The sequence below is a fragment of the Loxodonta africana genome, chromosome 2 (assembly GCF_030014295.1).
Source record: "Loxodonta africana isolate mLoxAfr1 chromosome 2, mLoxAfr1.hap2, whole genome shotgun sequence".
NCBI lineage: Eukaryota > Metazoa > Chordata > Mammalia > Proboscidea > Elephantidae > Loxodonta > Loxodonta africana.
This window is the reverse complement of record NC_087343.1, coordinates 102,710,405-102,732,663: the sequence shown is the minus strand read 5'-3', so window position 1 is coordinate 102,732,663 and position 22,259 is coordinate 102,710,405. Positions and strand designations below refer to the sequence as shown.

The following is a 22,259-nucleotide window of genomic DNA, read 5'->3' as shown; positions in this document are numbered from 1 at the left end:
CCCTTTCCTTTTAGTTCTAACATTTCTTGACTTTATTCTAGGTAATAAGATGAGCAAACCATTCTATCTAAAGTGACTGTCTAATCTGACGACTATCCTGTTTTCATTTTCTTTCCTCTTATGCAGCACTCAGAAGCTCACCCTTTGATTCGTTTTGATCTTTATAATTTACCTTAAAAAGGACATTACATATACTCTCTGCTCAGTAAGTTCTGTGACATTTTTTATCAATAAAATAATTGTTTATTATTGCAAAGTAATATAATGGGCTCCTGTACAGAGGGCTATGAGTCGGAATTGACTTGAGGGCAATGGATTTGGTTTTTGTTTGTTTGTTTGTTTGATACAGATAAAACCAAACAAAAAACCAAACCCACTGCCATCAAGTGGATCTCGACTCATAATGACCCTATAGGAAAGAACAGAAATTCCTCATAGTGTTTCCAAGGAGCAGCTGATGGATTCGAACTGCTGACCTTTTGGTTAGTAGCTGAGCTCTTAACCACTGCACCAGCAGGTATACTTAAGTATATTCATTATAATGAAATAATATTATAAATATTACATTGTAAAGTATATGTAGTATAGGTATAATTATATGTATTAGAAGTATACATAATATACACAAATATAAGCCAAGCGGTCAGCAGTTCAAATCCACCAGGCGCTCCTTGGAAACCGTATGGGGCAGTTCTACTCTGTCCTATGGGTTGCTTTGAGTCGGAACTGACTTCACGGACATGGGTTTGGTTTGGGCTTTTAAAAATAATAATAGTTACAATTCTTTTACAAGAACCTTTTAAAGAAATTTGAACTGTTTAAATTTTGCTTCTGACTTACATGGTTAAAACCAAAACCTTATTTATTACCACCAAATGGCACATGAGAACACATTTCTCCACCTTATTCTCTATTTCAGGGAAGGAAAAAAAAAAAGATGCACTTCAAAACGGATGGGTGCTAGAAAATAATCATTAAAAACTTTTTGTGTAACACAAGTCAAGCTGCTTATGTAACAGAAGTGACCATAAACCAAAATGTCCTCAATTCACGCTGCATATTTAAAAGGAATGCATTACAGTGCCTATTCTTTTTAATTTTGACTAATTATGTCTCAGATCTAAGAACAAAAAAACATAAAGTTTTCTTTCCAAAATAGAAATTGGCAATCTACCTGAAAGGTCCTGAAATTCAGGCTTTTGACTGAAGATGAGGTAGTTAGTGGCAATGAAATGAAGCAGCCAGGTAGAAAGGCAATCGGAGTGGTGAAACTGCAAGAAAAATGGGAAAGTAAAACAATATTGTGCATAACAATCACCAATAAGAATGAACCGACGGAGGGAGTAACCTGTGGAGAATTAGGGAGAACCCACAGCCATGTTCAACGTGTCTATATGATGCAGCCCTCAGGCCGCTCTAACAGCAGAAAGGAAAAGGGAGCATTATTAACAAACAATAAAATAACATTATCCAATGAGGAAGCCAAAAGGCCTTCCACCCCCCAAAAGGGAATGAGAACATGAGAGAACCAATAGTGAATAACAAGCTCCTGCTGCTGGAGTGGCCACATGTCTTTAGGCAGATGCATGGCTATCCTTGTGGCTAACAAAGACTATCTGAGGTTCTTGAGGATTTAGTTTAAACTCATGGACTTCACTAACTGCACTTTTATCTGTGTAGCAGAGATAAGACTGCTATCTAAAAAGTTTACCTGCAGAGCAAACTAAAATATATGGTGGGGAGGTAAGTTCTATCAGCCTGAGTGTGAGTTCCAATGTGTACATGTTTCCACAAGAAAGTTATATCTGAAGAGTTTCTTTTTACTAGGATGTACTGTTACACTGAGGAGTTTCTGGCGTAATTCTCCTCATTCTGAGTTCCAACAGCTGCTAATGGATGGGAAACTCAGAGCAACCTGGCGGTGACTTCATCACCTTGTTGGTGTCAATCCAATGACATTCGCTGATTCACCCAACCATAGTAACTTGCTGGCAGGCAACTTCCGTACATGAATATAGCCCTTTTAAGGACACTCAAAAACAAGTAACGCCAGGTTAATGAGAGATTTATAATCTCAAATCTTGAAGAACAAACTCAAAGATTTGCCCTTTTAAAAAAGTCATGATGTGGGAACATCTTAATAAGTAAATTCACCCACCAAAAACCAAACCTACTGCCGTCGAGTCTAATTCCAACTCACAGCGACCCTATAGGACAGAGCAGAACTGCCCCATAGAGCTTCCAAGGAGCCCCTGGTGGATTCGAACTGCCAACCTCTTGGTTAGCAGGCGTAGCACTTAACCACTACGCCACCAGAGTTTCCAAGTAAATTCACAGGTCCCTCTTATTTTTATCACATACGAAATCAGAATTTTTAATTTGGGACTTGATCATTTAATCCCATCTCAAATTTAACAATCTTATTCCTCTTATCTTTTAGCAGATGAATGTTAGTGATCTCAAGGGAACCAACCAAGAGCATGTGGCTGTTTTAGCAGAAGCCACCACTACCACTGCTATCAGAAGATTAACCCAGAGCAGATAACCTACCAAGAAAAGGTCAGGATACAGCCTAAGGGCAGTGGTTTTGGAAGAGAAGGGGGAGATCACGGAAATGAACAACTGGATAGAAAAGCATGGGTAAAACACAGCATTTTATTTTTGATCAAGATTTAAGGTACCATAACTGTGGGCTCTTGGCAAGAGATGAAATACATCTCATCATAAAAACCAGTTTTTGCGAACAGTATGTGCTGACCTGAGAAAATAGGTTTAAGCAACAGAATAAAAAAAGGGCATTGGAAAACAAACAACAAACCAAATGCTACAGCATTGAACAGCTATATGAAGAGTAATGTTGGTAGAGCACGTAACCAGGAACTCCCAGGAAAAGGTCAGAAACAAAATTTGTCGTCTCAGGTGGCCAAATAGTAACACAAAGATTATAAGTAAGAAGATTTAAAATTTTACTATAAGAGTAAATAAATTTCACAAGAAACACCAAAGTTTGGACAGATGGGGTTTAAGGGGAAGTAACCAATAAAAAAAAAAAAACCAAACCCATTGCCACCGAGTTGATTCCAACTCATAGTGACCCTCTAGGACAGAGTAGAACTGCCCCATAGAATTTCCAAGGTGTGCCTGGTGGATGGATTTGAACTCCCGACCTTTTGGTTAACAGCTGTAGCAGCACTTAAGAAAGCCACCAGGGTTTTCTTAAAGGGGAGTAGAGATAAGGAAATCTGTACCTCAATCCAAAGAAATTGAGCTGATTCAGAGAAAGAAACTTCTCTTGTATGTTAAAAGAATCCACCTTGATGGAAAATTATATCTTGAAGATAGAATGATGGTAGAGATAGAGAGAGGTTAAATGGAAAGTAGAAGAAGTGAGAGAATACTAAAATTGTTCATCTATACAGAAGATATGAATGGTGCTTTCCTGATACACAATACGAAACTGGGAGATAACAAAGTGAATAGAAATTTTAATTATTCAGAGAGCTACTGGAAGTCAAATTCTGCTAAAGGGCAATTGCGCCTCCTAGAAATCAGAGAAAGGAGCCCTGGTGGCGCTTCTTTGATTAAGTGCTTCGCTGCTAACCAAAAGGTTGGCAGTTTGAACCCAGAGGTTCCGCGGGAAAAAGACCTTGTGATCTAGTCCTGTAAAGATTACAGCCTAGAAAACCCTACAGGGTAGTTCTAATCTGTCACATGGGGTCACTATGAGTTGAAATCAGCTCGATGGTACCTAACAACAATAGAAGTCATAGAAACAATGAGACAAAGGGTTCACTAAATTCTGATCAAGAGGGATAAACTGGTTGGTGAAGTGGAACTTCAAACCGTGAACCTCAAAGAGAACCCTAAAAGATATTCTGCTTTCTGGGGTTCATAATAGCCAAATTAGGAACCACTACAGTTGACACAATGGAGCCTAGTGGCACAATGGTTAAAGAATTCAGTTGCTAACTAAAAGGTTGGCAGTTCTTTTCTTTCACCAGCAGCTTAGCCAAAGAAAAAACCTGGCAATATGCTCTGTCAAGATTAAAAAAAAAAAAAAATTTCAGCCTAGAAAATCCTATGGCACAGTTCTACTCTGTCCTATAGGGTTGGTGTGAGTAGGAATCACGACACAGAACAAAAACAACAACGACAGGGGATGGCACAGGAGCCCTGGTGGCACAGTGGTTAAAAGCGCTTGGCTGCTAACTGAAAGGTCAGCGGTTTGAACCCACCCAGAAAAGATGTGGCAATCTGCTTTCTTTAAGATTACAGTCTTGGAAACCCTATGAAATAGTTCTACTCTGCTCATGTAGGGCTGCCATGAGTCGGAATCAAATCTATGGCAATTAACAATAAAAGAATAGACCAAAGTTGTTGTTGTTTGCTGCTGTTGTGTCAGTTTTGACTCGCAGGGACTCCATGTACACAGAACGAAACAATGCCAGGTGCTGTGCCATCCTCACAATTGTTCCTGTGTTTGAGCCCACTGTTGTCGCCATTGCATCAATCCATCTCATTGAGGGTCTTCCTCTTTTTCGCTGGCCCTCTACTTTACCAAGCATGATGTCCTGCTCCAGGGACTGGTTTCTCCTGGTAACATGAAGTACATGAAACAAAGTCTTACCATCCTTGTATCTAAGGAGCATTCTGGCTGTATTTCTTCCAAGACAGATCTTAAAGGAAATTAATTTCTAGATCCTAGAGTTCTGTATACATTCTGGCTATACTTCTTTCAAGACAGATTTGTTTGCTCTTCTGGTAGTCCATAGTATATTCAATATTTTCACCAACACCATAATTCAAAGGCATCAGTTCTTTTGTCTTCCTTATCCATTGTCCAGCTTTTTTTAATAAGGCGACTGAAAATACCATGGCATTCTTAAAGTGACATTTTTGCTTTTTAACACTTTAAAAAGGTCTTTTGCAGCAGATTTGCCCAACGCAATGGGTCATTTTATTTCATGATTGCTGCTTCCATGGGTGTTGATTGTGGATACAAGTAAAATGAAATCCTTGACAACTTCAATCTTTCCTCCAATTATCATGATGCTGCTTACTTGTCCAGTTGTGAGGATTTTTGTTTTATATTGAGGTATTTGAAGACTGTGGCTGTTGACCTTTATCAGTACGTGCTTGAAGTACTCTTCGCTTTCAGCAAGTAAGGTGGTGTCATCTGCATATTGTTCGCTGTTAACGAGTGTTCCTCCAACCCTGATGTCCAATTCTTCATACAGTCCAGCTTCTCAGATAATTTGCTCAACATACAGACTGAATTAAATATGTGAAAGGATACAACCCTCAGGCACACCTTTCCTGATTTTAAATCATGCAGTATCCCCTCGTTCTCTTTGAACAACTGCCTCTTGGTCTATGTACAAGTTCCTCATGAGTACAATCAAGTGTTCTGGAATTCCCATTCTTTGCAATGTTACCCATAATTTGTTATGATCCATATAGTTCAATGCCTCTGCATAATCAATAAAATGCAGGTAAATATCTTTCTGGTATTACCTGTTTTCAGCCAAGACCCATCTGACATCAGTAGTGATATCCTTCATTCCATATCCTTTTCTGAAAACGACTTGACTTTTTGGCAGTTCCCTGTCAATGTACTACTGTGACCATTTTTAAATCATCCTCAGCAAAATTTTGTGTGTGATATTATTATTAGATAATTTTCACATTCTGTTGGATCACCTTTCTTTGGAATGGGCACAAATATGGATCTCTTCCAGTTGGTTGGCTAGGCAGCTGTCTTCCAAATTTCTTGGCATAGATAAGTAAGCGCCTCAAGCACCGCATCAATTTGTTCAAATATCTCAATTGGTATTCTGTCAATTCCTGGAGACCTGTTTTTCGCCAATGCCTTCAGTGCAGCTTGGACCTCTTCCTTCAGTACCACTGGTTCTTGATCATACCCTACCTTCTGAAATGGTTGAATGTTGACCAATTCTTTTTGGTACAGTGACTCTGTGTATTCCTTCCATCTTCTTTTGACGCTTCCTGAGTCGTTTAATGTTCCCCAAAGAATCCTTCAATACTGCAACTTGAGGCTTGAATTTTTTCTTCTTTCAGCTTGAGAAATGCCAAGTGTGTTCTTCTCTTTTGGTTTCTAACTCCAGGTCTTTGAACATTACATTGTAACACTTTACTTTGTCTTCTCAAGTTGCCCTTTGAAGTCTTCTGTTCAGCTCCTTCATTATTTCTGTCATTCACTGTCTTAGTCATCTAGTGTTGCTATAACAGAAATACCACAGGTGGATGGCTTTAACAAAGAGGAATGTATTCTTTCACAGTCTAGTAGGCTACAAGTCCAAATTCACGGCATCAGCTCCAGGGGAAGGCTTTCTCTCTCCATCGGCTCTGGAGGAAGGTCCTTGTCATCAATTTTTCCCTGGTTGAGGAGTCTCTCAGGTGCAGGGACCCCAGGTCCAAGGGATACACCCTGCTCTTGGTGCTTCTTTCTTGATGGTATGAGGTCCCCAACTCTCTGCTCACTTCCCTTTCACTTCCTGTAAGATAAAAGGTGGTATAGGCCACATCCCAGGGAAACTCCCTTTACACTGTATCAGTGATATGACCTGGGTAAGTGTGTTATATCCTACCCCAATCCTCTTTAACATAATCTAGTCTTGCCTCATTAACCACTGGCAGAGATGAGGATTTACAGCACACAGGAAAATTACACCTATCACAAAATTGAGGACAACCACACAATACTGGGAATCATGGCCTAACCACAGTGACATATTTGTGGGGGACACAATTCAATCCATGACACTCGTTTTAGCTACTCTACGTATAAGAGCAAGTTTCAGTGTCTCTTCTGACATCCATTTTGGTCTTTTATTTCTTTCCTGTCTTTTTAATGATCTTTTGCTGTCTTCACATATGATGTCATCCCACACCTCGTCTGGTCTTTGGTCATTAGTGTTCAATGTGTCAACTCTATTCTTGAGATGGTCTCTAAATACCAAAAAAACCCAAACCATTGCTGTCAAGTTGATTCTGACTCATAGCGACCCTATAGGACAGAGTAGAACTGCCCCACAGAGCTTCCAAGGGGCGCCTCGTGGATCTGAACTGCTGATCTTTTTGGTTAGCAGCCGTAGCATTTAACCACTATGCCACCAAGGGTTTCCTCTCTAAATTCAGGTAGAATATAATCAAGGTTGTACTTTGGCTCCCATGGACTTGTTTTAACTTCCTTCAGCTTCAAGTTGAACTTGCGAATCTCCAATTGATAATCTGTTCTGCAGTCAGCCCCTGGCCTTGTTCTAACTGATGATATTGGGCTTCTCCATCAACTCTTTCCACAGATGTAGTCAATTTAATTCCTGCATACTCTATCTGGTGAGAACCACGTGTATAGTTGCAATTTATGTTATTGAAAAAAGGTATCTGCAGTGAATAGGTTTTTGGTCTTAGAAAATTCTACCATGTGGTTGCCATCATCTTTTCTATCACTGAGGCCATATTTTCTAACTACTGATCCTTCTTTGTTTCCTACTTTTGCATTCCAGTCACCAGTCATTATCAATGCATCCTGACTGCATGTTTGATCAATTTCAGACTGCAGAAGTCAGTAAAAATCTTCAATTTCTTCATCTTTGGCATTAGTGGTTGGTGCATAAATTTGAACAATAGTATTAACTGGTCTTCCTTGTTGGTGTATGGATATTATTCTATAACTGACGGCATTGTACTTCAGGACAGATCTTGAAATGTCCTTTTTGATAATTAATGTGACGGTGTACCTCTTCAATTTGTCATTCCCAGCATAGCAGACCATATGATTGTTTGATTCAAAAGACCAACATCAGTCCATTTCAGTTCACTAATACCTAGAATATCAATCTTTAAGTGTCCCATTTCATTTTTGATGGCTTCCAATTTTTCTAGATTCATACTTTGTATATTCCATGTTTTGATTTTTAATAGATATTTTCAGGTGCTTTTTTTCTTCTCATTTTGAGTCATGTAACATAAGCAAATGAAGGTCCTGAAAGCTTTTCTCCATCTACATCATTAAAGTCAACTCTACTTTGAGGAGGCAGCTCTTTCCCAGTTATATTTTGAGTGTCTTCCAACCTGATAGGTATGTCTTGGCACTATATCAGACAATATTCTGCTGCTATTCATGAGGTTTTCACTGCCCAATTTTTTTCAGAAGTAGATCGCCAGGTCCTTATTCCTAATCTGTCTTAGTCTGGAAGCTCTACCGAAACTTGTCCACTGTGGGTGACCCGTAAAGCCCAGTGCCATCTAGTCGATTCTGATTCATAGTGACCCTATAGGACAGAGTAGAACTGCCCCGCAGGGTTTCCAAGGAGCACCTGGTGGATTCAAACTGCTGACGTGGTGTTTGAAATACCAGTGACATAGCTTCCAGAACCACAGAAACACACAAGCCACCACAATGTAACCAACATGGAGACAAATGGTGGATAGACAAGAGAAAAATTTGTAATTTTAGGTTAGTCTTAGCAAATAGAAAACTCTTCAAAAATAAAGAGTAAAATTCAAAAAGTTAGTAGATATTAAGATATAAGGAGAAAAAAATGGATAATCCCATAGTCAGAAATAATAGGAAAAACAAGTCAGGAAAAATTTCTGGCATTACAGCCATAAATCATCCTGAGGAGGAACCAAGTGTGTCTGTGTGCGTGTGTGCGCATGCGCACACACATGCGCGGGGCAGGGGGGAGCACACCTGAAGAAATTAATCTGACCCCACAGGAAGTTCTCTTACGCGTATACAATTTAAAAGGATGTTTACAAAATAAGGAAAAAGAAGCTTTGTTTTTTTAAAAGTGTGACAGGTTTGTTAGGATAGTATGAAAATAATACATCAAAAATGAACTGAGGCTGTGAACATGCTATGAAAAATAAGAAAGAATTTTTAAACTAAATTTTGAGGACAGCTATTTATTTACCCCAAGCTCAGTGTAAATACATTACAAAAAGAGAGCAGGGTTACTCAATTTTTTAATTTATTTTGTCTCTAATACTAAGTAAAAAATGGCCTCAAGATCTGATGATAAGAGAAATAAGATAGTTAAAGAGATGGTAAGAGAAGACCGAGATTCTTTAAAATGAGTTTCCCGCTATGCTCAGAAATATATTTGTTCGATTAGTGAATTCATCTCAGCGTGGAGGCAAGTTTTTAGCTGTCACAGAGTTCGGCCCTTTGCCCATCACGTGGCTCCACCTCAGCAACTTGGATGACAACAAAGTCATCATGCTTTTCTAATCCTGGATGCCAAAGTTGCTAGGGATGGCTAATATGTTGGATAACAGATAATATTTACAAAGGTTCTGACACCTTTTTAAATAGATAGTGGTGATGGTTACAGAAAAATGGTAAATGTACTCTGAAAAAAAAAAAACAAAACCTGCTGTGTCGCGCTGGTTCCAATTCACAGGCACCCTATAGGACAGGGCAGAGCTATCCCATAGGGTTTCCAAGGCTGTAATCTTCACAGAAACACACTGATACATCCTTCTCCTGTGGATGGCTGGTGGGTTTGAACCAGTGACCTTTCGGTTAGTAGCTGGGTGCTTAACTATTGTGTCACCAGGGCTTCTTGGTGAATGTATTAATGTCACTCAATTGTATGCTTAAAAACGGCTAAAATGGCAACATTTTTGGTATATATATTTACTATAATTATTTAAAAAAAATAAGTTCCTGACCATCTGTAATGATGGATCAAATATACTCCTGTGCAAAAGACCTAGAGGGTTCTGCTTACTACAAATTCAGGACACATCAACAGTGTGCCATGACCACAGCAAGCCCTAAAACTGCTTTAGGGAAGGGAACAGAATGGCAGAATAACCGAAGGTAGGATGACCTGTGCGGATTAACTTTCTATTCCCAGGAATATAAGGAAGCAGGAATGAGGAGACAGCAGATTTTTCACTGGGACCACATATAGGAACTCACAAAACAGATTTCAAGAACAGCCAACCTAGTTTGTTTACAGACCTGGTCGGGTTCTTTGTCAGACTCATGTTCTGCAGTCTCTGTGATTACAGTTACTCACAATTAGTTTAATCGTGTAAATCCTGTCTATTCCCTAGAATGAGTGGCAGTACAATTCTTAAAAATAAAATGGATCTGTAACCTTAGAAGAAGAAGCATGGTGTACTGCAGTGATTCTCAGCCTCCCAAGATTTTTGCTGATGGTATTCCTGACACAGTAAGACATACCAGCAAAACACATTTTGAAAAGACTTGTGAAGTACACCAATATTTCCTATACATGACTGTAACTTCAAAACATGTTCATGAAACAAATGAAGATTGAATAAATGAATGAATGAGTTTAGCTAACCATCTCTACTGATATGTATAGACCAATCCTCTCATTTTTCTTTCAGCAACCATAGGATGTGATCATTTTGAAGAAACTGTATGTAAATCCTATTTCCTACAGTACCTACGTGAGACAGTACAGCACCGTATTCAAATGACTTGCTAAAGGCCATAATCTACTTGAAAAAAATTCTACACCCACAATTCTACCTCCTTAAATAGGGACTGCACAAAAACCTAGTGCTATTGAGTTACCTAGCCATAGATACTGTTGTGAGGCCCCACTGGCATCCTTTAGCCAAACTTTCAAACTGAGATCAGCAATACGTCTCTTAATAAACAATAACTTTAACAAGAGCGGTATAATTTGTTACAGGATTGAAGGCAACCACCACCACCACCAGACACGTAAGAGGCAATTACCTTGGCTTTTTTGAGCAGGTCAACTATATCCAGGTTCATGGCAGCCAGCTCCCGACTTGGCATGCTCTGCAGCTGTGTGATGATGAAAAGCTCACAGATATGCTGCAGTCTGGACACCTGGTACATCTCAGCACAGATCAGGAGACACATGGCCTGGAAAATGCCAGCTGATAAAGAAAGGAAATAAGAGAAAACAGGCAATAAGATCATTTATAACCTAAATATATATATATATACACACACACACAGAAGCCCGTTGCTGTCCAGTCGATTTCAACTCATAGAGACCCTATAGGACAGAGTAGAACTGCCCCCCATAGTGCTCCCAAGGAGCGCCCGGTGGATTTGAACTGCCAACCTTTTGGTTAGCAGCAGTAGCTCTTAATCACTACGTCACCACGGTTTCCACATATATATGTATAAACATGTATCTATCTATCTATATTTTGACTGTATCATCAAATGTAGAATAAAATGCTTAGAAAAAGCCTTGAAGGAGCCAGCATTCTAAACTACTATGCTATTTTCAGAAAGAATCAATTTAAGCCTTTACGCTGAGAAGTAAATCTTTTTATTTTTCAGAGAGGGTGATTCTATAATTGCCCTTAATAATCAATTCCAAGGCTACATGAGTAAACCTTCTTGCTGTTGTTGTTCTTGTTGTTAGGTGCTGCTGAGTCGGTTCCGACTCACAGCAACCCTACGCACAACAGAACGAAATACTGTCCTGTCCTGCGCCATCCTTATAATTGTTGTTATGCTTAAGCCCATTGTTGCAGCCACGGTGTCAATCCACCTCACTGAGGGTCTTCCTCTTTTTCACTGATCCTGTACTCTGCCAAGCATGATGTCCTTCTGCAGGGACTGATCCCTCCTGACAACATGTCCAAAGTATGTAAGACGCAGTCTCGCCACTCTTGCTTCCAAGGAGCATTCTGGCTGTCCTTCTTCCAAAACAGATTTGTTCATTCTTTTGGCAGTCCACGGTATATTCAATATTCTTCACCAACACCACAATTTAAAAGCATCAATTCTTCTTCGGTCTTCCTTATTCACTGTCCAGCTTTCACATGCATATGATGCAACTGAAAATACCATGGCTTAGGTCAGGCGCACCTTAGTCTTCAAGGTGACATCTTTGCTCTTCAACACTTTAAAAGGTCTTTTGCAGCAGATTTACCCAATGCAATGCATCGTTTGATTTCTTGACTCCTGCTTCCATGGGTGTTGATTGTGGATCCAAGTAAAATGAAATCCTTGACAACTTCAATCTTTTCTCCGTTTATCATGATGTTGCTCACTGGTCCAGTCGTGAGGATTTTTGTTTACTTTATGTTGAGGTGCAATCCATACTGAAGGCTAACTGAAGGCTAGCTAATCTAAATCCTTCTGATTTTTCTTCTCCTGGTTTTAGTCCCCAAATTTTTTGTTTTATTTTTTAACACTTCTTTTAAGTCTGATTTTTAATGTAATTCTCTTTATCTTATCACACCTTAAGCTCCTTCCATTCTTTTGTAGCTGTGAAACTGGGAACACTATGTATGGCAAATATTTAACGTAACGAACAGATCCTCTTTCTCTCTATGATTTCCCCATTGCCTATGTCCCAGTGTCCAACTTAACTTTTTGATTATTTATTTTGACCCATTTTCCCCCACACTTTTAACCAGTTTTTAAAGTGTCTTGTACTAGTGTTGTTTTTCTGAGCATTTTTTCCTAATTAGCTAGGTAAAATCTAAAATTAGCAGCTTCAATTACTGGGAATTTTTCAATTACTAGAAATACTTCCCTATTCGAATCTAGTCATATTTTAAGTTTAATATACAAATTTTTCAGTCTTGAAATAATAAACAATACTTACTTCCAATAAGAATCAATTCTTTCATTTTTATTAAGCAAATATGATAAGCCAGTCTTTATCATTCATAGTAACACCGTAGCTCCAAAAAACTATAGCTAGCTCCAAGACCAGAAATGACTCAATTAAAAAAGGAATTTTCTGTTTTGGAAGTTCTAAAGCCTTTCACTAGAGGGCTCATGACTTGCTTAAAATTAGAGATTTCACTAACAAACACACGAAATCATCCAAATCTAAAAATAAAGCTGTGAACCCGAAGAGAGATATGATCTCAAATGAGTGTTTTCTTTTTATGTTTGCTGAGGTGCTTGGCCGGGTTCTGAAATCAAGGTCTCAGTCTCCTGGACCGAGCCACAAGTGGCTTGTTCTAGCTGTGTCTGTGGTGGGAGCCATCTGGTGGCCAAAGGAGAAAGAGTGAAGACTAATCAAAGAGGGCTTCCATGCCTGCATCCCAATGCTCCAGGCCTGCTGAAAGGATTCTGCCATTTTTTCAGGTACCTCCAGCTAGAGGAAACATGTAAGATGTGCTCCATCTTGTAGGTGCCATGGTGAGTTGCTTCCTTGTTAAAGACAGTTCTAGGTGACTTGATAGGGAACTAAATCCTACAGTCTGCTGGGCATTCTAACTGTTTTAGGAGAAGTTTTAGGAGAAGCCAAACTGAGGTGGGTTTTTTAAAAAAATAACGTACATCCTCTGGGCCAGAGAGAAGACCAAGGAGCTCTCAGAATATTCAGTCTTAAAAGTGCCTAGATCAGAAATCAGCTCCATAAAAGCAATTGGCCACCCTCCTCCTGTCATGGAAGGGAGCTCTCTGCTCCAATCTGTAAGACTAGGCTAACCACTGGGTAGCACAAGATACCTTCCATCTCCAGAGTACCTGTAACAGTCACCACGCCATCGGCGCTGGCTAAAGTATGGGAAATGATGCCAGAGTCTGAGAGCAGCCAATCTGCTCTCCTACTTGAACTGACTGAAAATTCATCATTGCACCAATACCGTTGCCAACTGCTTAGCACATTCCATGATGTCAACTCTGATAAACCTTAAACAGAAACATCGATTCCACTGAAAGCAATTTATCAAGACAGTTGAAAAGGGAAGAATGTATTGTGAGGTATTAACACTTAAAACTGCTCACCTGGGCAGCAGGAGTCTGTGTATAGATACTCTAAAAATGACAGAAAAGTCTCTTTGGAAACACCATAAACTGGAATCAGAACACTCTTTGCTTCCATGTAATTACCATTAAACATGGCTGCCATCACTTCACAGCGGGCCACCAGGATGGCCCTGTGGGCTGGCACCGTTGTACCTACAAGATCCAAAAGGGAAACAAAGACAACAGATAGCTAAGTAAGAAAAACGTACATAGTTACTATTCTACAAGTTTCCTTCTAAATAAACATTAGGCATAAGGGTTTTTAATTGGAAAATGAAGTTCAAAAGTTGACTTTGAAACCAACAATCTGAAAGTCAGGCAACTATTTATTTGTTACTTAGTTTTTATTTCCTTAAAATAGATGCAATGAAATATTTTTGCTTCATGTTTTTAATTCCTTTCCAATTGGCTTAAAATAACACCACCACCCCTGCCCACGTGCTTTCCAAGAAAACACCACCATTACCCTTTCTTGGCCATACTCACACCATAGTCCTGGCTAGACTTCCCCTTACCAGAAAGAGAAAACTAAGAAGCAAACCACCCTAGGCCTAAGAGGTCTGTAGATCACAGCAGGAACAACAAAGGCATCTTTTGTGGAGCTATGGAGAACATTTCAGAACTTAAGGAAAAATCTGGAAGGTGATGACCCTAGTTTCCTTGCTGTCTCCCCAGCACACTGCCCCTCCCCCGCACCCCGGACCTCTCTTTCCTAAATAAACCATACCTGCTTCTCAGACAGTCAGAGCTATGTTAAATGTAAAAGGCCCCCTTACCCCACACTCCTCACTGACGCTCATTAAACTAAATAGACACTCTAGTTAAAGCTTGTTAAGCTCTGCAGGTACTATTCCCATGTACAAAGGCAGCATCAGACCAGAGCACACGTGGCTCGTGGCTCATGGCTCATGGGGTGGTAAGGCAGCTCTTACCACTCCAACCACCTTAGGAAACCGTGAGTCCATACTGCCAGCCTTCAATTCAGTCTAAAACAATTCAACAGATCATTACTGAACACCTACCATGTGCCGATTACCACGTTTGGTATCAAAGATAAAAAGATGAGGAAGACAAACCTACCCCCACTCTGGAGCAGCCAAGCTTTTAATGTGGAAGAAAAATGCTACAGTCAGTACGAGGGACAAAGCTGCCACCCTTCCAGAAAGCAATTCTATGAACCCAACCGTTGTGCTCCACCCAAGAGTCTTCACCTACGCATCCCTAAAATATCATACTTATCAGGGGCACAAATTTTTCTCTAAAATAGTCACAATTGGGTTCTCCATCCCCTTTAAACCGAAGTAAAACATTTCCTGGCTTAAGAAGGAAGCAAAGAGTTCCACCTAAGACCAGTGGCTTTCCTCAAAGCCAATAATCCCTCAGGATCCATAAGCAACACCTGACTTAACCATTTCTGCGTCCACGGCTTGGCACTGTGATTAGCACAACCACACCTCCCACTGAGCAATCCCACCCACTAGCAGGCATCCCTGCCACTCAGCTCTTTCCCCTCCCTAATCACCCCCCTGCCCTTGGCTTTCGGCTGCAGGTGGATGCCCTTAATGTTACAGTGTCCCTCTATGGAGGAAGACTGGTTTCCATAGTAAAAACACACTGAATATCCCAGCACTCCTCTCTGTCATTATTTGTATAAAGTGATTAACAAAGAACTCAAACAGGTAATGTGGTTTGACTTATAATTTTAAGGTTTTAAAATCCTAAATAGGTCAACATAAAAAAAGGAAGAAGAAAGGAAAATTACAAGCAGGGTTTAAACAAACTAAATAACCCATCATTTGAGATAAGCAGAGAGATTTAAGACTGACCAAAAATACCAAGTGGATAGTACAGGGGGGTGGAATTTGAGAAGTAACCTTGATATTTTAACAGAAATTTTCAGTTGCTTAATGTGGTTACAATAGTTACAAAATTAGCAACAAAACACTCAAGTACCTTAAGGTATTTTCAAACCCATTTCAAGCTTAGAATTTAGTGTGAAAAACCATTATACTTTCAGTTAAGAGAACATCAACTTCTGTTTCTTACCTGTTTAAGCTACTGTTTTGGTGTTCTAAATTGTTCTACTGTGAAACTGTAACACAATACCTCACTAGTCATGTTTTTACACACTGTATATAAAAATATTCTGAATGAAAATAATGCAGTATTTATATACCAACAACCAGCAGTAGGATACAGCTGAAAAATTTCTTAGCAAGAAAAAGACAATTTTGGGTTTTTTGTTTGCTTGGTATAATCAGAACAGAAACTAGGTATCACAAGATACCTACACAAAACATCAATTTTCTAGTTAAAAAATAAACATGTTCTTTGAAAACGTCAAGGTCCAAAGTATCTTTTCTTTATTTGTTGTTGCAGTCTTAAGAAACTTTTTATAAGAACTCTGAGAGTAGAACGAAATATAAAGCCTAAGTTTTCTAGTCATTTTGCATAAATTATGAAAGACCTTTGTTTTTACTGTATCTTAAAATACTACCATTTGTCATACCTTCTTCACACTACATTCCAGCTTTCAAAAATAAAAATTTTAATCGTTTTTTGTTTTATTCTGAAAATTGGCAATCTGTCTAGCTCAAAAGAGATTTAGAGTTTACACAACAGAATAGGGAAGGAATATAATTTTGTAAGAGTATTTTCATGCAACACAGATTCAAATGTCAAAAGGAAAAACTCCTATTTTCCTATATCAGGTCTAAATGTTTACCAAGACTAATTTTAGAGCTGCTCTTGCAGTTTTTTCTATTTAATGGAAAAAGATACAAACCAAACCAAGCTGAAGGTGGAGATAGACAGACAGAAAGACAGATGATAATCTGATGAACACCTATTACAGGGATATTAAATAGGCTGTTTTATGTCCCATGTCAACTCCATCTAGTTGTTGTTGACGGCCTAGAACATTTTTAAAGAAGGATTCAATTCTGTACCCGGGTTCAGTAAGAAAGAGCACAGTGATCAACCAGTGTCGGCTGCCATTGCAGGGGGAGGGAAGTGGAGTTTACACTATGTGCCCCTGCTAGTTCTTTATATACACCATTTCAATCCTTGTGACAACTCCACAAGGTAAAAATTAGTATCCCCATTTCACAAGTGAGGAACAAAGGATCAGAAATGTAAAGTAACACAGCCAGACCTCCACAGTAAATGTGCATGAAAGCAAAGATTCCAACCAGGGCTTTCTAACCCAAAGTACATGTCACTACCACCTCGTCTTGCTGGTGGATCTATGTTGCAGCTCTGGTCTGGACTGTTCCATACAGTCTATTCTGTCAGGTTTCATTAAACCTCTCATGAGGTTGAGTCATAGTCATTCTAAAAACTGAAGTGAAGAAGTCAAAGAGTTATTACACATGATGTCAAATTTATTATTGCACAAAGAGAAAACATTGTGTTCATAGGGATAAGTATTTAGTTTTTAAATTATCTTTCTCATTACTTTATATAATTTTATATTAAGATCAAAACTACATATGTGAATTATTTCATAAATGTAAACCTTTAAAAATGTGTATTTTGCATTATAAATATTTTAGGCAAAGTGTGTAGAGAAAATTCCACTGTAACTTTAATAAAAAAAAATTATAATTAAGATTTGAGACAGGTTATTACCCAAATATTACACTAAGCGTCTAGAGTTCAACTATAAACAAATTTAAAATATATTAATTCTTTCCCTCCCCCGACAAAGTTGGAGATACAGTCACACTTCAAACAGCTATTTTATTTACACACACACACACATACACACGCATTAGTTAATTCTTCAGAGTGACACTGAAGGTTAGCTGTCTGTTAATATTTTAACTACAATTAAAACCCATAGGCCTAAGTGTTGCCACGCTGAGAGGCATTAATATGACCTAAAAAAAGACAAACTTCCATGCCAGGTATAAATTTTGAAAATGACAAAAATATAAAATAGTATATATGACAGAAGGCACGCTGACTTTGAATAGAGCTACCCAGAAACCCGTTTGAATAAAGCTACAGCTATCACTAAACCACTCTGAAAATCTATTTAACCTTTCCAGTAACGCTAACCAGATGTTTTAAGCACACACTGCCCCAGTCTTCAAGTTAGAAAGGTCTGGGCACACATTTCTGCTTCATCATCACTAGGTGACCAGTGCGGTGACGTTGAACCAGTTACTTTACGTCTCTGGGTCTCCTCAACTGTTAGAATAACAATACCAAAATACAGGGCTGCTTAGAGACTTGACCTTGGCATGCATAATCTCTAGTAGAGGTGCAATCACTACTGTTATTGTAAGAATGTCTCAAAACTAAAATGTTCAATGGATTTGCATAATGTGGGCTTCATGAACACAGTTTTGAATATTAAAAGCACACAGCCACACCAAACTTGCAAGAAAAACGGTGACTGAAGCATACTTAATGCTGGCAAAGGTGTGGTAAAACAAGCACTCTCACATGCTGCCAGTGGAAATGGGAATTGACACAATGTTTCTGGATATGTATAGAGTTTAACAGCATTGCAGTGTGATTAATTACTTTTATGTGTGGCCTTTCTAGCCATGGGCTTGCAACTCCCACCCACGTGATTGTGTGATAAGAAAATTGTGGCCTACCAAGGGGACTGGTCAGTTTTGCCTTAAAAGACAGCCAATTCCAGAGCAGGCAGGAAGAGCCCACCACCACAAGAGGAGGAGGGACCCTACAGCAGCAGACGTCCTGGTGGACTTCTCAGCCCCCAAACAGAAAAAGCCAAGTGCCTTTGGGCAGAAGCCTAGGGTCAGGGAGAGGCATGCCTTCGAGCATAGCTGGGGAGAGGCTGTCCTGATGGAAGAACTGTATCCTCAGTGTTCTTGAGCCTGAATTGTAACTGCTACTTCCCTAATAAGCCCCATAATTCTGAGTATGGTCTGTGAGTTGTGTGTGGCCACTGCAATGAACTATCGAACTCAGTAGAGAGTGCTGTGTGCAGGGCAGTTGGTGTCAGAACTGGCAGAGATGGCGGAGAGGGGAGGCATGTCTGACTTCTGCCTCATAAGAAACAGCCTTGAGCTGTTGATCTTGGTTCTCCTTCCCCATGTGGGGCTGGAGAAAGTCACACACTGGCCCCATGCTATTTTTACACGCATACATGGAGTCTTAAAGATGTTCAAATCCTTTGACTAAGAATACATCCCAAGGAGATAATCCTAATTTCCGAGTGAGATAATTGTAGTAAATCTTCAATGCAGCTATTATCTGTAATACTGAAAACGCAGGAAATATGTAAATTCGTACCTAGACCGAAAAATAGGACACAGCTATGTAATGACATTAAAAATGTTAACAAAAGGTTTTTAATGCCATGCAAAATGATTATGACACAAGTTTAAAAATAAAGGATAAACAATTGGACAGTATTTATTATCTTTTTTTTAAGCAGAAGAAAAATGACTGGAGGGAAATATGCCAAAATGTCAACAGTGATTATCACTGAGTAGCAGCAGTATGGGTGGATTTTGTCTGTGTATGTGTCATTATATATTACCTGACAATCTTTTAGTGAACAATTATACCATTTTTCTAATCACTACCATCCCCATCTCATTCTCTAAGGATAACCGTTGTTTACCATGTTCTACATATTCTTCTATCTTAAAAATATATTTTAAAACTTTTTTTTTACATTTATAAACCTAATAGACATATTTTCTCTAAATGGGATCATTCTGAGCACACTGCTATGTAACAATCATACGTGACTTTCATAATCAGAAAAGTAAACTTTCTTCATGAATATGTATTCAACTATTTGTTACTCAGGGAGAGCTATCAATTAGATCAGTGATTCTCTAAGTCCTTTACTACTTTGCTCATTTAGAATGCCTCTGGTTTTGCTACTTCTCTCTCCCTCTACGTGTTGGAAGAATTCCAGAAGTACATGGGAGAACTGGGCCCTTGTAAACTCAGCCTGCTGCCAGTGACCAAGTGAGCACGCTGAAGTGCATTAAAAAATGCTCCACAGCATTCAGCAGGACGACGGACTCCTATTTTAATCCCAGAAAGGGACAAGCATTCACTCAACTTTTTCCAACTCAAAACTCCTCCCCAGTAGTCTGTTACTCAGTAGGTGCAGGGAAAATCAAATAAAGGGGGCTATTAACACCAGAAGGGAGCTTAGAATCTATAGGGTTCACGCTTCTTGCTTTGCAAATGAGAAGACTTGAAGGCCAGAAGTGTTAAGTGACTTGCCCAAGGAATGCAAAGCCAAGGCTGGAGCCAAGGGTCCAGGTTCACCCTCTTCTGGAAGAGACAACACTGTTGCCTTCTACAATTCTTCTCCCTCTACACTCTTCAGAAGCTAGACTTGCAGGCTCCTCTAGCTGATGGCAGGGAAGCTGGTACCAGACCCCGCTTCTACCAGGTTCCTGCTTCTCTCTGCACCACCCCTGCCCCGCCCCAGTCTCCCTGGGGGGCCTTTGTTTTTGAGCTGGGGAGGCTACCAAGACCGCCCTGCAACTGCTGCTAGTCACCAGCACAGGCACACAACTAGTTCTTCTTGACTCCCAACCCCTTCATACGTGCAGGAGTGTGAACAAGTGCCTACAAGAGGGTCACCAAGAGTTGATAGAAAGGATTCTCTGCATCATTGCTTATCTCTTTTAATATAATATATATCTTTATGTGTTGCGTATTCCCTCTGAAAATCTTTTTCAGTAGGTTACACTAACATGTTTGGTGTCAGTGCCTCTTATACAAATTATTGTCGTATGCCATAGAATGGATTTCGACTCATAGTGACCTGTTAATGCCTCTAATGCCAATTATAAGCAAATTTGGTAGCTACGTAATAGCACAACAAGAGATAAAAGGTGGGGATGGGAGATAATCCCTACATTCATTAAGCTACAACAGGGTCACACATTATACTCAATTCCCTTGAGAAAGGCTGCTCTCAAACTTTGCTAAATTATTAACAGCCCTGGCAGGAAGACTATCCTCTCTCATTTCATAGTTTCATTGCCATGCAAAGTCTTTTAGGACAGCATTTATGCGTGAGTTGTTGATTCTCAGGTTCAGCATCATTAACAACTATTTATCAACGTAAGTCACTGTTCGAGATACTGCAGGCAACAAGAACAGTGAAGATACAGATGCTTTCTTTAGCAGTCATTTTAAGTTTCCTTCTGAGATCAGTAACTTTGATGTCCCTCTCACAGTTAAATTTCTAAAATATACAAAGGATGAGATTAACCTTCTGGAGAATAACCCAAGAATCTGTCTCTAAGTGATGATGAAGAGTTTGGAACACCCAAATCTCCGATCAAGGTGGCTTAGGTAAAAAGGCAGATAGAGGACTTGAAAGTGATGATTAGGAAGTGAATATTTAATCGATTACATTGTACTTTACTGATAGAGAATACTGTGTAAAAGGTAAGAGAGATTGGTTAGCCCAGGCCAAAGAACCAGTAACTGACAGGCAGTTTTATTCTTAGCATCATCCACGAAGGTCAGAGATAGTCCATCTAATTAATAAAAACACTACAGTCTATCATGGAAACCCTGGTGGCATAGTGGTTAAGAGGTACGGCTGCTAACCAAAAGGTTGGCAGTTTGAATCCACCAGGCACTCCTTGGAAACTCTATGGGGCAGTTCTACTCAGTCCTATAGGGTCACTATGAGTCGAACTCAGCTCCACAGCAATGGGTTTTGTTGTTGTTGTTCTTACAGTCTATTATTCATCAGAACATTCATCAGAACTCACCATGACCCACATGAAACACCACTAGAAACTACACCATATAATACTCAGTTTCCTAATTTTTTCAGCAACTCTGTGGGGACACTTCTACTCTGTCCTATAAGGTCACTATGAGTTGGAATTGACTTGATGGCAATGCTTTTTTGGGGGGGGGAGGTTAATTTTTTCCTGGTTATGACAAGCAATGCCCCAGATTGTCGTATGGTATCCTGGGTGGTACAAACAGGCGCTTGGCTACAAACCAAAAGGTTGGTGGTTCGACAACAGAGAATCCCTTAAGGAGCAGGAGAGCAGTGGGATACAGATCCCAAATTCTCCTAAGACCAGACTTACTGGTCTGAGACTAGAAGGACCCCAGTGGTCATGGTCCCCAGACCTTCTGTTAGCCCAAGACAAGAACCATTCCCAAAGCCAACTCTTTAGACAGAGATTGGACTGGACTATGGGATAGAAAATGATATTGGTGAAGAGTGAGCTTCTCAGATCAAGTAAACACATGAGACTATGTGGGCAGTTCCTGTCTGGAGGGGAGATGTGAAGGCCGAGGGGGCAGAAGCTGGCCGAATGGACACAGAAATACAGGGTGGAGAGAAGGAGTGTGCTGTCTCATTTGGGGGAGAGCAACTAGGAGTATATAGCAAGGTGTATATAAGCTTTTGTGTGAGAGACTGACTTGACTTGTAAACTTTCACTTAAAGCACAACTGAAATAAAAAAAGGCTAGCGGTTTGAATCTACTTAGAGGTACCTCTGAAGAAA

General features: G+C 39.6%; 1 protein-coding gene across 2 annotated transcripts in view; it reads right to left on the bottom strand.

The window, feature by feature from the left end:
• The window catches only part of RHOBTB3 (Rho related BTB domain containing 3), a 66,803-nt gene that overhangs the window by 12,399 nt on the left and 32,145 nt on the right, over positions 1–22,259 (bottom strand). For both annotated transcript variants that reach the window (XM_064274231.1, XM_064274224.1), the window contains exons 9-11: positions 13,745–13,918; positions 10,748–10,914; positions 1,175–1,271 (exon numbers count right to left, since the gene is read on the bottom strand). In XM_064274231.1, coding sequence (XP_064130301.1) covers positions 1,175–1,271; positions 10,748–10,914; positions 13,745–13,918 — 438 coding nt within the window. The remainder of the gene's footprint in view (positions 1–1,174; positions 1,272–10,747; positions 10,915–13,744; positions 13,919–22,259) is intronic.